The sequence below is a fragment of the Komagataella phaffii genome, chromosome 4 (assembly GCF_000027005.1).
Source record: "Komagataella phaffii GS115 chromosome 4, complete sequence".
NCBI lineage: Eukaryota > Fungi > Ascomycota > Pichiomycetes > Pichiales > Pichiaceae > Komagataella > Komagataella phaffii.
In genome coordinates, this window is record NC_012966.1 from 1,411,605 (window position 1) to 1,424,799 (window position 13,195).

The 13,195-nt window shown below is 39.8% G+C and overlaps 10 protein-coding genes across 10 annotated transcripts; 5 read left to right on the forward strand and 5 right to left on the reverse strand.

Moving 5' to 3' along the window:
- Nucleotides 1–822: 822 nt before the first annotated feature.
- On the reverse strand, nt 823–1,734 carry PAS_chr4_0741 (Alpha subunit of Type II geranylgeranyltransferase; the record flags this gene model as incomplete). Its single annotated transcript, XM_002494137.1, has 1 exon — nt 823–1,734. The coding sequence occupies one exon, from the start codon at nt 1,732–1,734 to the stop codon at nt 823–825; it is 912 nt and encodes a 303-aa protein (XP_002494182.1).
- A 480-nt stretch (nt 1,735–2,214) lies between these two features.
- Nucleotides 2,215–4,152, forward strand: PAS_chr4_0742 (uncharacterized protein; the record flags this gene model as incomplete). The annotated part of the gene is made up of 1 exon (XM_002494138.1): nt 2,215–4,152. The coding sequence occupies one exon, from the start codon at nt 2,215–2,217 to the stop codon at nt 4,150–4,152; it is 1,938 nt and encodes a 645-aa protein (XP_002494183.1).
- A 388-nt stretch (nt 4,153–4,540) lies between these two features.
- PAS_chr4_0743 (Hypothetical protein) lies at nt 4,541–5,788 on the forward strand (the record flags this gene model as incomplete). Its single annotated transcript, XM_002494139.1, has 1 exon — nt 4,541–5,788. The coding sequence occupies one exon, from the start codon at nt 4,541–4,543 to the stop codon at nt 5,786–5,788; it is 1,248 nt and encodes a 415-aa protein (XP_002494184.1).
- A 129-nt stretch (nt 5,789–5,917) lies between these two features.
- PAS_chr4_0744 (Mitochondrial inner membrane protein required for assembly of the cytochrome c oxidase complex) lies at nt 5,918–6,505 on the reverse strand (the record flags this gene model as incomplete). Its single annotated transcript, XM_002494140.1, has 1 exon — nt 5,918–6,505. One exon carries the CDS (start codon nt 6,503–6,505, stop codon nt 5,918–5,920), a length of 588 nt encoding a protein of 195 aa, XP_002494185.1.
- A 151-nt stretch (nt 6,506–6,656) lies between these two features.
- PAS_chr4_0745 (uncharacterized protein) lies at nt 6,657–8,462 on the forward strand (the record flags this gene model as incomplete). Its single annotated transcript, XM_002494141.1, has 1 exon — nt 6,657–8,462. The coding sequence occupies one exon, from the start codon at nt 6,657–6,659 to the stop codon at nt 8,460–8,462; it is 1,806 nt and encodes a 601-aa protein (XP_002494186.1).
- A 15-nt stretch (nt 8,463–8,477) lies between these two features.
- Nucleotides 8,478–10,523, reverse strand: PAS_chr4_0746 (Auxilin-like protein involved in vesicular transport; the record flags this gene model as incomplete). Its single annotated transcript, XM_002494142.1, has 1 exon — nt 8,478–10,523. The coding sequence occupies one exon, from the start codon at nt 10,521–10,523 to the stop codon at nt 8,478–8,480; it is 2,046 nt and encodes a 681-aa protein (XP_002494187.1).
- A 178-nt stretch (nt 10,524–10,701) lies between these two features.
- Nucleotides 10,702–10,887, forward strand: PAS_chr4_0747 (uncharacterized protein; the record flags this gene model as incomplete). Its single annotated transcript, XM_002494143.1, has 1 exon — nt 10,702–10,887. The coding sequence occupies one exon, from the start codon at nt 10,702–10,704 to the stop codon at nt 10,885–10,887; it is 186 nt and encodes a 61-aa protein (XP_002494188.1).
- Nucleotides 10,888–11,160: 273 nt separating this feature from the next.
- On the reverse strand, nt 11,161–11,447 carry PAS_chr4_0748 (Hypothetical protein; the record flags this gene model as incomplete). Its single annotated transcript, XM_002494144.1, has 2 exons — nt 11,161–11,319; nt 11,388–11,447. 2 exons carry the CDS (start codon nt 11,445–11,447, stop codon nt 11,161–11,163), a joined length of 219 nt encoding a protein of 72 aa, XP_002494189.1.
- Nucleotides 11,448–11,586: 139 nt separating this feature from the next.
- Nucleotides 11,587–12,486, forward strand: PAS_chr4_0749 (Golgi membrane protein involved in manganese homeostasis; the record flags this gene model as incomplete). Its single annotated transcript, XM_002494145.1, has 2 exons — nt 11,587–11,636; nt 11,703–12,486. 2 exons carry the CDS (start codon nt 11,587–11,589, stop codon nt 12,484–12,486), a joined length of 834 nt encoding a protein of 277 aa, XP_002494190.1.
- A 31-nt stretch (nt 12,487–12,517) lies between these two features.
- On the reverse strand, nt 12,518–13,093 carry PAS_chr4_0750 (Hypothetical protein; the record flags this gene model as incomplete). Its single annotated transcript, XM_002494146.1, has 1 exon — nt 12,518–13,093. The coding sequence occupies one exon, from the start codon at nt 13,091–13,093 to the stop codon at nt 12,518–12,520; it is 576 nt and encodes a 191-aa protein (XP_002494191.1).
- Nucleotides 13,094–13,195: the final 102 nt, after the last annotated feature.

Sequence of the window (13,195 nt, forward strand, 5' to 3'; positions counted from 1 at the left end):
GTTCTTTCTATTCAACTCATTTCGAAAATACTCCTCCTATAGCCACGAGATTGCAGTTACATGTCTGTTTCTGAGCATCAAAATGAACGATTGTATCCGGAAATCCAGAGACTTAATACTGGTGGCTCACGATATACGGTTATCACCTCCTTTGAATAGCGATGAGGTTGTCAAAGATGAATCAGATTTGACTCATATTCTTGCTGAAAACAAAGTGGACGAGCAAAGGAAAAAAGTCCTTTATTTTGAAAGGCTTATCTTGGAATGCATTGCATTTGATTTTAGACACAACAACATCGAAGATTACCTGATCAAATTTTCGAAAACGCTCTCATTGCATCCACAGGTGGGGTATATCAGTTGGCTAGTATCTGTTGATGCCATGATGACTGAAGTGATCTTAAAACAGTCCCCGCACGTTATCGCCCTGTCGAGTATAGTCCTGGCAAAGCTTCTCTACCCAGAGATATTCACAGATAAAATGGTTATAACTGAGCTTGACTCTTTGGATCTAAAATACTCTAGGTTTCAATGTGAGAGGTCACAAATATATGAATCTGTCAACGAAATGATGGAGTTTTACATGAGTAAGAACCAACTTGCAAACTCTTTCCTGTTTGATTTTTTGCCCAAAGATTTGAAGTTCAACGATCTGGTCATCAATCTTAAGTTGGAGCTTCCTAACCATTTTGATATTCCACCGAATAAGCGGAAAGCAGAGGCTACGATTAACAAGGACGACTTGTTTTACAAAGAGAGGGATTACGAAATAGGAAAAGCTGGAACCATACTATTTGTGTACAATAACGATTAACTTTAATATTAAACATGCTGATTCATCATTTTTTGAACGTAGCTGATGGACTTTAAACACCATGCATTTGGTTTTCCCGAATCTTCAATTTCAGACTCGTTCAATTCTTTGATATCTCTCAACTGATCATTAAGAATCGAGTTTCTTTTATCTTGGGGCAAATCTTTAAGGAAAAACGGTGATAATAGCCATCTTAGATAAACCCAGACTGCAGAATCGTCCGGGTCCGTGTAGTATGCATTTTGCAAAAATGATAATTCTTTGACCAGGAATGAATACTTGTCTTCAAATCCTTCAGTTTTGGAGTTCAGGAGCTTTTGAAGCAATTGACTTCTATTATGCCAAGCAGAATAATTGGAGATGTTTTCTTCTATTAGTTTAGTGGTATAGTTGAACTCCTCTCTGTTGGATAAAATTATGTCCTCTTCATGCTCCATCTTGTCTTGTACGAGACCAACAACGTACCTTCTATAAGCCCACACATGATAGTTTCTTGAATCCATGGTTAGCATTTTGTCAATCAGTGCCATTTCCTGCTTTAGATCAAACAAGTCATCCTGTTCTATCAGCCATTTTCTATGATTCCAAATCCAATAAACTTTCGGGTAGGACTTGAGTTGCTTTCCAACAAACTGTAGCTCTTTCAATATGAACGTATGAGCAGCTTGAGAGTCTTTGAGATTACTGAAAACATGATTTGTGATGATATCCCTTCTATAGTTCCAGACAGTGTAAAACTCTGGGTTCAGATCTAAAAGTCGGCTTGTTTCGTCCAAAGTATCGTTATTGAAGATGTTTTTTTGTTTATCTGCAAGGACACTGTCTGTCAATTGCCTGTAGTGTGAAATTTTGAAGGCATCTCTTTCCTTCTTCCGCTGTTTGGCGTCTTTGGATAACTGTTCTCTTTTAACTCCGTGCATCGATTTGGAGGGTGGAGTAGGGAAAGTAGACGGCGAGCATTATTTCCGCTTAGGCTCTGCTCGGGTTGGGTACGAGAGTTTAAGGGGATAAAGAGAGCAACTGATTAAAATAGTTAGCAAGCCAATGTAACAGTAACTGCAGTCTAAAGGAAGATGAATGCTTCTGATAAGGATTCTAGAAGGCCAAGTAGCTACCAAGTAAGATAAAATGAGTTCCTTGATGTGCTTCAGAGAAGACAAGAGTTCAACTTGACGTCGTTTCTCTGGCAATTCACTCAATTATACATTCCAATTCTCGTATATACTAGACCTGCGGAGTAATATAAGAATTAGCCTGATGGTGATGATACAGCTCCCCCCACTTTCTCTTATCCCCCTTACTATGTATGGTCCTGTGTCTCAAGTGAACCTCATCGCTAAAATAAAAAATGAAAAATATAATCTTAAAAAAAAAAAACTAGATCTAAACTCTAACATACTATGGCTAAAGAACGAGGAAGAAGAAACCTGAAAAAGATCAAGGAATCCTCGCAGTCTGATAGCCTCAAGACCTTGAAGGCGGATCCTTCACCCTCAAGAGAAGCTGCTCAAATAGATGTCAACACCTTTTTTGGGCTAGTCAACTCCGAAGAGCTTGATTATTTCAAACAAGCAGAATCCACCCTTAACGCCAATGCCTTTGAAAATAGCGAGGAGAGGCAGGGTTTTGTTTCCAGCGTTTTTGAAGAAGCAAAGGGAAAAGAACTGAAATTAGTGACCAACCAAATCTGCTCCAAGTTGATGGAGAGGTTAATCTTGAATGGCTCGGACAGACAAGTTAAAAGGTTATTCAAGGCTTTCAACGGTCATTTTTTGTCATTAGCTGTTCATAAATACTCATCTCACGTTTTGGAAACTCTATTCATCAGATCTGCCTCCGTAATCGAAAACGAATTGTTGAACAACTATCAGGAGGAAGAAGCTGAGGAGGAAGAAAGCGATGAAGTATTTGCAACTATGGAAAATATGTTCCTTTTCATGTTAGCCGAGCTCAGTTCATCCATTCAAAAATTAATTGTCCATCAATACGGATCACATGTTATCAGACTCTTATTGTTAATAGTTGGTGCCAGAGAACTTCCCTCGTCAATTATGAGTAACTCCATCTTGAGATCCAAAAAGTCAAAGATAGCAAGGAAAATGATTGAAATTAAAGATAACCAAGATTCTAATAGAGCATACCAAGTTCCAGCAGGATTCAAGAACGAGTTACAAGAATTGCTTGGCCTTATAGCCAAGGACAAAGATTCCAAACAACTGAGAGAGCTAGCTATAGACAAGATAGCTTCTCCTGTGATTCAATTATGTATTCAGTTAGAAGGTTTGGTTGACAAAGATAGAACCATTTGGACTACAATCTTTCCTGAAGTTGATGACAAAGATCCAAAGGAAGAAGCTTTCGTTGAGTACCTTTTATCAGACCCGATAGGGTCTCACTTCTTCCAAGCAGCCATAAAATATCAAAAACCAAAAACTGTTCATCGCTTATATGACCTCTACATAAAGGATCGCCTGTTAAAGTTAGCAAAAAGAGAAACAACCGGTGCATTTGTGGTCAAGGAACTGCTGGGCAAATTGAAAGCCACTGATGTGACAGAAATGTTAGACATTCTTATCCCTCATTTGAGTGAGTTGATTGAAAATAACTTAGAAATTGGCCAAGCCATTGTAGATGCTTCCATCGCTAGGAACAACTACGGTAAAGAGGGCATTATCTCCCAATTTCTCAAAGTATTCAATGATGCCAATGTATTGGAGAGTGTTCTTAAACTTTCCACTTCAACACTTGGAAACACCAAGAATGATTGGCCCACTGCAGAAGAGAGACGATGTGCAATTTTTCTAGAAAAGTTGGTGGAATATGACGATAGTTTCCTCGATGCAGTCATTGCTGCATTGTTGGAGCTTCCAGAGGATAGGTTCATTCAGATGTGCATGCATGGTGTGTTTTCACATGTTGTAGAGAGTGTTTTAGTGATTGAAAGAGTCGACATTGTCAAGCGAAGAAGATTACTAAACATTTTCACTGAGCATGTAGTCACACTGTCTTGCAATGCTTATGGATCACACATTATGGACAAATTATGGCAATTCTCCATCAAGTTGAATCTCTTCAAAGACAGAATTGCACTGGCTCTGTTTGAAAACAAAGACAAAATCAAGGACAGCATCTATGGAAAACTTGTTTGGAAGAACTGGTCTATGGAGTTATATTGCCGAAGAATGTATGACTGGAAAAATCTTATAAAACAGCAGGAGTTGGAGCTTTTCCCCGATCATAGAGGAGCTCCAACTCTCTTGAAGAAAAGGCCCCTAGAAGAGCCGAAGAAAGTAGAAGAGAAGAAGGACAAAAGTAGAGGACGTAGAAGATATCATTAGAAGTAAATTAATATATAATTGTTATTATAATTGTGCTTTTTTATAGGGTCCTTTGAAGTAATGGGCGAGCTCTATTGTACCCAAAATCTGGGGATGAACCAAATTACACGTAAAACCTATACAACTTTTAATTTCTATTTCCAACCAAAAATGTCATATTTGACGGCAACACGTTCAAGTCACCACAAGAAAGTCTCCTAGAGTGTAATACACCTTTAGTATTTTAATAATATAATGGCCAATAATAAAAGCCTAATACCTATCACTAATCTCACGACACTGAGGACGTCGCTTTTCCCGATATGGAAATGTCAGAGATCCCGCCTCAGTTTAAAATGATGAAAAAAAAAAATATCCAATTTGAACCCACCACCCAACCAACCTGAAAATGTCAAAAGTCACTGTTTCGGGTTCAGAGATCCTAGAAGGGTCCACCAAGACCGTCAGACGTTCAGGAAACGTTGCTTCTTTCAAGCAACAGAAAACTGCCATCGATACGTTTGGTAATGTTTTCAAAGTGCCAGATTACACCATCAAAGATATCCTAGACGCCATTCCAAAACACTGCTATGAAAGATCTTTGGTCAAGTCGATGTCCTACGTCGTCAGGGATATTGTTGCTATTTCTGCTATTGCCTACGTGGGCCTAACTTACATCCCTCTGCTGCCAAACGAGTTTCTTCGTTTTGCTGCTTGGAGTGCGTATGTGTTCAGTATTTCTTGTTTTGGATTCGGAATTTGGATTCTTGGACACGAATGCGGTCACTCTGCCTTCAGCAACTATGGCTGGGTTAACGACACGGTCGGCTGGGTTCTTCATTCCCTGGTAATGGTTCCATATTTTTCTTGGAAGTTCTCCCATGCCAAGCACCACAAGGCAACAGGTCATATGACCAGAGACATGGTCTTTGTTCCATACACCGCTGAGGAGTTCAAGGAAAAACACCAAGTTACTAGTCTGCACGATATTGCAGAGGAAACTCCTATTTATTCAGTTTTTGCCCTTTTGTTTCAACAGCTCGGAGGACTCAGTTTGTATCTTGCCACGAATGCTACTGGTCAACCGTATCCCGGGGTGTCCAAGTTCTTCAAAAGTCATTACTGGCCATCCTCTCCTGTTTTTGATAAGAAGGACTATTGGTACATTGTTCTGAGTGACCTGGGAATCTTGGCAACCCTGACTAGTGTTTACACTGCTTACAAAGTGTTCGGATTTTGGCCCACATTCATTACTTGGTTTTGCCCTTGGATTTTGGTCAACCACTGGCTGGTATTTGTCACCTTCCTACAACACACAGACTCGTCCATGCCTCACTACGATGCCCAAGAATGGACTTTCGCCAAAGGTGCCGCCGCCACAATTGATAGAGAATTTGGTATCTTAGGAATTATATTTCACGACATTATCGAAACTCACGTTTTGCACCACTATGTTAGTAGAATTCCATTCTACCATGCTAGAGAGGCTACTGAGTGCATTAAGAAGGTTATGGGCGAACATTACCGTCACACTGACGAGAACATGTGGGTCAGTCTCTGGAAGACCTGGAGGTCGTGCCAGTTTGTTGAGAACCATGATGGTGTGTACATGTTCAGAAACTGCAACAATGTTGGTGTTAAACCTAAGGATACCTAATTAGAGTGCTTATTTATGTATTTTGCTTTCTACTTCACATTTTATAGAATAGAGATAGTTTGTTTTCATGGTAACCGGAACTCTTACAAGACTCCAGTTCTATTACTATTTACAGCGATTCATGATGAACTAATTGAACCTCAAATTAATCGACTGATCTTTGGTAAGATCGACAACAGTACCATCCTGCATGGTCAATGTCCAATCTCTGATCTCGAAGGCGTGATGTCTACTGTCTCTATTGGCCACAAGTCTCATTACACCTTCAGATTTATCTCCACTGACGTTTACAGTGAAATTGATATCTCCCTTCATTGTGTTCAAAGGTCCTTTAACCCAGGGAAATATACCAGCAAAAGTGATCTCCTTTCCAATTAAATCCCTGGCTACTTGCGACCTTCTCAAAAAATACATCGTGGAATTCATGATTGGAGACGATACTTTTTCATAGTTGAAAATTCCAAACAACGATGTTCCCATTACAACAACAAATGCAATGAAGTATATCTTGTTTCTGCGAGGCTCTTTCAAAGGATCTGGGAGCTCATGCTGGACGGTCATCGGCTTTTTACCACTTTTGTCGAGAATCAATTCATCTGCTTTATGTTGGTTCATGATCACTTTAACGGTTCCAAAAGTTCGTTTAGAAGCCATCCATTTGCTGGCATAAGTGAATGGAGAAGGCTTCAGTTTTCTAAGGGGGCCAAGTATAAGCATTTCTCTAGGCTGGTATGTTGGAGCAGTTGGGGCTTGAAATTTGAAAGTAATAGAAAGCTACCAAGACATTTCAAAAGAGGGCTCGAAATAGCTTATATCTCCCCATCTCTTTTTCATCATTGCCTAGCAAAGACCTGTAACAGGCTCCACCATGTCAAACGTCTCCGGAGCTGCATCCCATAAGAAGAAAAATGGAATGCTTACAGTCTTGGAGGATCAGGAGCCTTCGATCCTTCAATGGTCCGCCATTGATCCCTCTGTGGCAGTTCCTTTGGTGAAAATTCGCTTAGATTTTATCACAAGTTTGAGAGCTACCAATCCCAATTCTAACCAAATGATGATCAAAGTACTATACAAGGACTCTTCTGGCGCAGATGAAAAGACTGCATTGTTTTCATTTACAAACAGAAGTGTTATGGACAACATACAGCGTACGCTTCAGCAGGTAGTGGCAAGGAAGAAGGCATCGTCTTCCACTCCAGGCGCCACTACAACTAAGGACACTGATGCAGCCTCATCCGCTGCAACCCCAAGTAGTCAGGTTAACTCTACCGATAAGGAGGACCTGTCTACGTTTCTTGATTCGGACAAGTTACTGAAAGATCACAAGCTACAACAGAAATTACTCGTTGACAACAAGACGCTAATGATTACGTTCAAAGAAGCTGTGATGTCTAATGGATTAGACCCAGAGGAGTTTTGGAAGACTCGATTGCATCTTCTAAGATCATATGCCGTTCAACAAGCTCAAAAAAGGGGACCCTATAATGTTCTTAGTACCATCAAACCTGTGGCAAGTAGTGACAATAAAGTGAATGTTACGGTAACAAGAGAGAAAATCCAGTCAATTTTTGAACAGTACCCTATAGTGAGGAAAGCCTATGATGAAAATGTCCCCCGATTAAACGAAGGTGAGTTTTGGTCCAGATTTTTTTCGTCCCGCCTATTTCGACAATTGAGAGGTGAACCTACCAGCAGCTATGATAGGGCTGATGTAGTTCTGGACAAATATCTGTACATGGACCCTAATGCCGACGAGCACACAACTAAAGAAAGCATAGAACACATTAATCCTCTGATTGATGTTCAATCTAATGAACAGGATAATTCAGTCAAGCTTGGAAATGCTCCAGATGTGACAATGAAAGTAAACAATGATAACAGAATCTCTGGTATAATGAAAAACATGAACCGTCTTTCTCGCAGGATGTTAGCCAATATTAAAGACGAGAATCAAGATAAAACTCCGGAGGTTGAGCAATTAGAGGAACAACTCGACCTTAGAGACCTAGAAGATGATGTGGAGCTGGAATATAATGAACTGAAACTCCAGAATTCAAAATTGGTACAGAACAAAGCCAACCGTATTGATGATCGTATTTCAGGCGATTATACCGAAAGTATAAAGACGTCACAACGTCAATTTCATGAACCATTTAACTTGACAGATATCTATAACCCTACTACACAACGACAAGCAATATTTGATGTTGCCAAAGAAATATCTCAAATAGTAAAGCAAAACACCAAACAATATTCCCAAGGCTGGCAAGCAGCTAACTTGAACTTTCAAGATTCAAAAACTTCCACAATAAATGATGTTGGCCCAGAAAGCTTGAACATTTCAACAGATGAGTTGGAGGAGTTAAGACTTACACATATGACCTCCATCGAGTTTCTAAGACATTTTTGGTCGCATTTGGGAAGCGGTAGCAAAGACAAGCAGGATCTGCTGACCCTTAAAAAACTTCATGCTTCAGTATCAAAGTGTATATCTCGAGTTGAAGCAGTGGTAGACAAATTTCAAGATTCAAATTCTAAGCAGACAGTTCATGCAATCATGCAGCCATTGGTAATTAGCTTGAATAAAGCGTTAGCGGAGTATCAAAAAGCAAGTTCGGCAATGCTAGAATACCAAGAGAGAGTGCATAAATCAAGGACTCAAACGCCCGTTTAGAAAATTATTTATTATTTACTGAATGTTATTACTCTCCTTAAACTTATCCCATGCTTGATTCAAGACGACAAAAACGTTCTGCGCAATTAGTTTCTGCTCTGTGGTCACATTACTTGGAATTTTATCTGGATGAGTTCTAGCACATGCTTTCATATATGTAAGTTTCACCTTTTTGGTAAGCACCAGATCTGACATGGACACTTCCTTCCAGTTCGACTCTGACCATAGTATGGTGTGCAAGGAAGACAGAAGAGCACGTAAATTATCTTCTTTACCATTCTTCCATGCATTAACTTTGGCTTCTACAGCGTCACGAAGGACAAATTTTTCCTTTTCCTCTTTCTCACTCTCTAAGCTTTGTTGCTTTAGTCTATTGATGGCATGAGATGATTTGTAGTTTGCTTTATAAGTCGAAGGAGAAGGGGACGGACTTGGAGCAGGTCTCGAAGTTCGTCTTGATGCTGGTTTCGGATTCAAAATGTTCAAACACCTTCGTTTACCATCCAGGATATCTTTGGATGTTTCTCCATTAGTTACAAGTAAGTTATAGTTGTTCAATGCTTCGTTGAATTTCTCCAGATGTTCCAACGCTTCGGCTTTCTTCGTGACCAGTTTGATCCAGAATGCTTTGATGGGTTTGTCATAGTCTTTCAATTTCAGCTGATTGAGATTACTAATAGAAAAGTTATCAAGGCTTTCTATTATTGTCAACCCCGATTTACAATTGGAAAGTGTCTCCTTATAATCACCCAGTTTGAAATGGCAAATAGCAAGATTTGAATATGCAACAATTGAGAGAGGATGATTGCTTGGTAATTGCTTAAGTGATTCTTGATACTTTATCAGGGCGTTAGGGAAGTCTCCATTTTTGAAAAGCGCATTTCCTGAAGATTTGCTCTCATTAAAGGAGTCAAGCTGGATAGATCCAATATTAGCATCAATTATGGAGGAGGAGTCTTGTGTTGGGCCGGTTGAACTTACCGACGTACTAAATATATCTAACAGTATCTCATTACGAGGAGATTGGTCGGAGCTATTAGTGGATGATTTAGAAGATGCTGGGCGTTCCTTATTTGTCGCATGAAGGTTTCGTTGTCTCTGCCTGTTTCTAGAAGGAAGTTCATCATCAAACTTGAATCTGGATGCTGGTGTTTTCGTTTCTACGGCCCTTTTTGGCGGAGCTGTTACATTGCTCGGTACTCGAGGAGGCGTAGGGTTTTCATCCTCAATGTCTATGGACCGTGCCGAGTACTTGTGATGATTCTTCATCCATGCTGGCTGGCCTGTGTTCTTTGCAAATTGCTTCTCTTTGTAATTTTCTACGGACTTTGCAACCACATTTCTTCCCTTTTCAAACAACAATGAGGCTTTCGACATGAATTGAGTTGATAGCTCATTAACGGCAGTAGAGAAATCTTCAGGCTGTTGATGGAGACGGTGGGTGTTGGCGTCAGCCTTTGACATTATGTAATCTATGGCCTCATTCAAATCACCATTTTTTGTGTGATCCAATGCATTATTAGCTTCATCTACAGAGAATCCCATATAAACTAATTCTGCAAGTGATTGATCTCTAACTATTGAAGGGGCAGAACTGGACTGAGACCGATTTGAAGAGTTAGTATGTGTCGGTTGATCAAGATTGGAGACGCTGCCATTCTTCAATTCTTTTTTAGACTGCTCTGAAGGCTGAGGTGTCATGTTCACAGGTTGAATAGGTGCACTATTGAAGATATCAAACACATCATCTATGGATTGTCGACTGGGATTTTTGGTGACATTGTTCGAAAGTGTAGTTGAAGGTACGGGATTTGGTTGAAAAACACTGGAGCCGCTCACATTGGGTGAACTATTGACCGGCTCCGGTACCAGAGGAGTTGACACTTGACTGGATACCGTAGAGTCTAGCAAATCTAATCCTGACCAATTGTTTCCAAGTGAGGGTTGAGGTGTTGACTGCCTGGATTGAATCTCGGACAATGATGCTAACTTGTTGGAACTCCTGGTTTTTCCTGAGGCTGAGCTCAATAAATCAGCAAACACATCATTCTTTTTTGACATCTCACCGATCTTGTGAGTGTTTAGGTCTGAAATAGCAGGCAGTTGACGGAAATCTATGCAAAAGATAACGGTCCAGTTATTACCAAAAATGGAAATACTATATATTACCTAGGACATTTTCACTTCTCAAAGTAAAGAAAATTTTTTTTCTACAAGGAACACCACACTTATATACAAAATGCATTTGATGTACACTATTGGACCTGATGGAAAGAGGATCTACACTTTGGAAAAGGTGACCAAAGAGGGAGAAATCACCAAATCTGCCCACCCTGCCAGATTTTCTCCAGATGACAAATATTCCAGACAGAGAGTGACTTTGAAAAAGAGATACAACATGTTACCTACCCAGCAGGAAGAATAAATTCTGAGACAATAATTGGAATTGAAAGGGGTTCAGAGAGTTACTGATTGGCAGAGATGAACGTTAACAACGATCATTATCCGTCAATAGGTTGATTAAGCACAGAGATCGCATACCATGAATTAACCACTAGAAGAAACATACGATTAATAGTTTGTATTATAATAAGGATTGGGTATTTTCAGCTATTCTGTGTTGGTGTTGTGTTTTCACGGTCATAAACTTGGTTAACTGTAGCGTGGATACGGTGCTAAAGAGAACATCAATATCCTCTTATACAGGATTTTCTAGAGATGACGTTGCTTCCAATAGATAGTTTGAATTCTTGATGTAACTTTCCCACATTTGGGCTAATAGCTCGATATCCAAATTGCTCTTGTTGATCTCTTCTAGAGCCTTGTTAATGATGACAATGGATTCATTCATGCGTTCCTAGGGGTTCATGTTAGTACCCAAGCCGGGAGTGTTTCGTAAAGTTTTGAATAGATGCGGTAACGTACCATATTATTGATAATTCGGGCGTGCAAAGCGTTTTGCACTTGCTCATGTGGATTCTCCATGGAGTATTTGTAATGTTGAATAGTTGAATAGCCCGCGTTGGTATATTTATGCTGGTGTTTACTTATTTGAATTGAGTCGAGAGGATTCTTCGAGGGGTCTCAGATTCCATCTTCATCTCAATGAAAAACCCCAGTCTTAATGCTTAATATCGCCACTTTGCTGGTATTTTCCTTTCTAATGGGGATTTCGTATGTACCCGTGTCTAGTTTGAGTTATTAGGGGACAATTGGGATTTACTAACTACTAAAACTCAGCTCATTCGGCTCAGGTTTGCTCCCGTTATATCTGAATCTCAATGAGATGCACATCTCCTTGGTATCAGCTCTAGGAACCGGGATTATCATCTCTTCTGCGTTGACCATAGTTTTAGAAGAGGGACTGAGCACTCTTCAAAGCTCAGGCTCTGATCTTTCCATGTTTGGTCCTTACATTCTATTTGGATTCATTGCTATGTACCTTTTCGACAACCTCGGAAAAGCCTTTAGATATCAAAACCTGAGTTTAGACACGGGAATTCAGGACAGGGACGTTAACGAACACATTTACCCAGAGTCATCCCAATGGTCCAATTTATTCACATCTGTCCTCCGCACTTCTACCACTTTAGGCCTTTGCATACATTCACTGACTGATGGTATCGCCCTTGCGTCTTCGATATTGACTAGGAATATGAGAATAGGTGTGATAATATTTTTCATCGTTGCAATTCATAAATTACCTTCGGCCTTTGCCTTGACCTCCATTCTTTTGAGAGAAGGACTGCCCAAGGATCTTATATACAAGCATGTTGGATTATTCTCTCTTTCTGCACCTTCAGGGGCCATATTGACCTATATCATAGCGAGATTACTCAACCTCTCTGATTTACCATATTACACAGGAGCGTTGCTTTTATTCAGCGGCGGAACATTCCTCTACGTAGGGTTCCACTCATTAATGACTATCACAGACAATAGAGGGAGGATTTCAAAATTAGAACTTGGTCTAAGTATATTAGGAATGGTTCTACCGTTGGTATTTAGCCTTCTAAGAGAATAAAGAACAATACACACATCTGCATTTACTTTAACTACCTCTTATCTAGACTTTTTCGGTTAAGCCACTCATTTCGTCGATCATGCAATTTAGATTTTGGAACTGAAACTCTCTTAAGCAGTTTAACAGTAACTGGACCTTTATTTATGCAGAGTTTCTGAACTCTTTTTAAACTCTTAGGCTTCAACAAATCATCAGGAAACTCGGTGCGATCTCCAAAATTTATATGTGCCTTTTTAGTTTGAGAATCCTGGAATGTCGGTTGCGTTTTTTCTAAGGATTCTAGTAATTCTTCTGGCAAAAGTTCATCAACATTCTCATCAACTTTACCATTTTTCCTTTTTTCGTCTTGCTGTTTCTGGAATCTTTCATTCAGTTGTCGTCTCTTTTGCTTTAGCTTTTCTGCCTGCTCCTTTTCCATCTGTTTTCTTAGTAATTCTATCTTTGTTACATTTTCCTTTGCCTGGGAAATATTCTCCTCCTCTGGAGCTTCGTCACTATCACTCCCACTCCCATCTTCAGCCACGTTCTGTTCAACATCTGGTTTTATGTCTTCGGTGTCTTGTGGCACAGCCTTGAACTCATCTTCTTCCCCAAATTTGATCTTCATACCAAAAGCAAAGATGTCTTAGTCTGCAGAAATTGACTAGTAGAATTTTTTTTTTTGGCTTTCACGAAGATGAGAAACATCGCGATGAGTCCAAACAGTAAA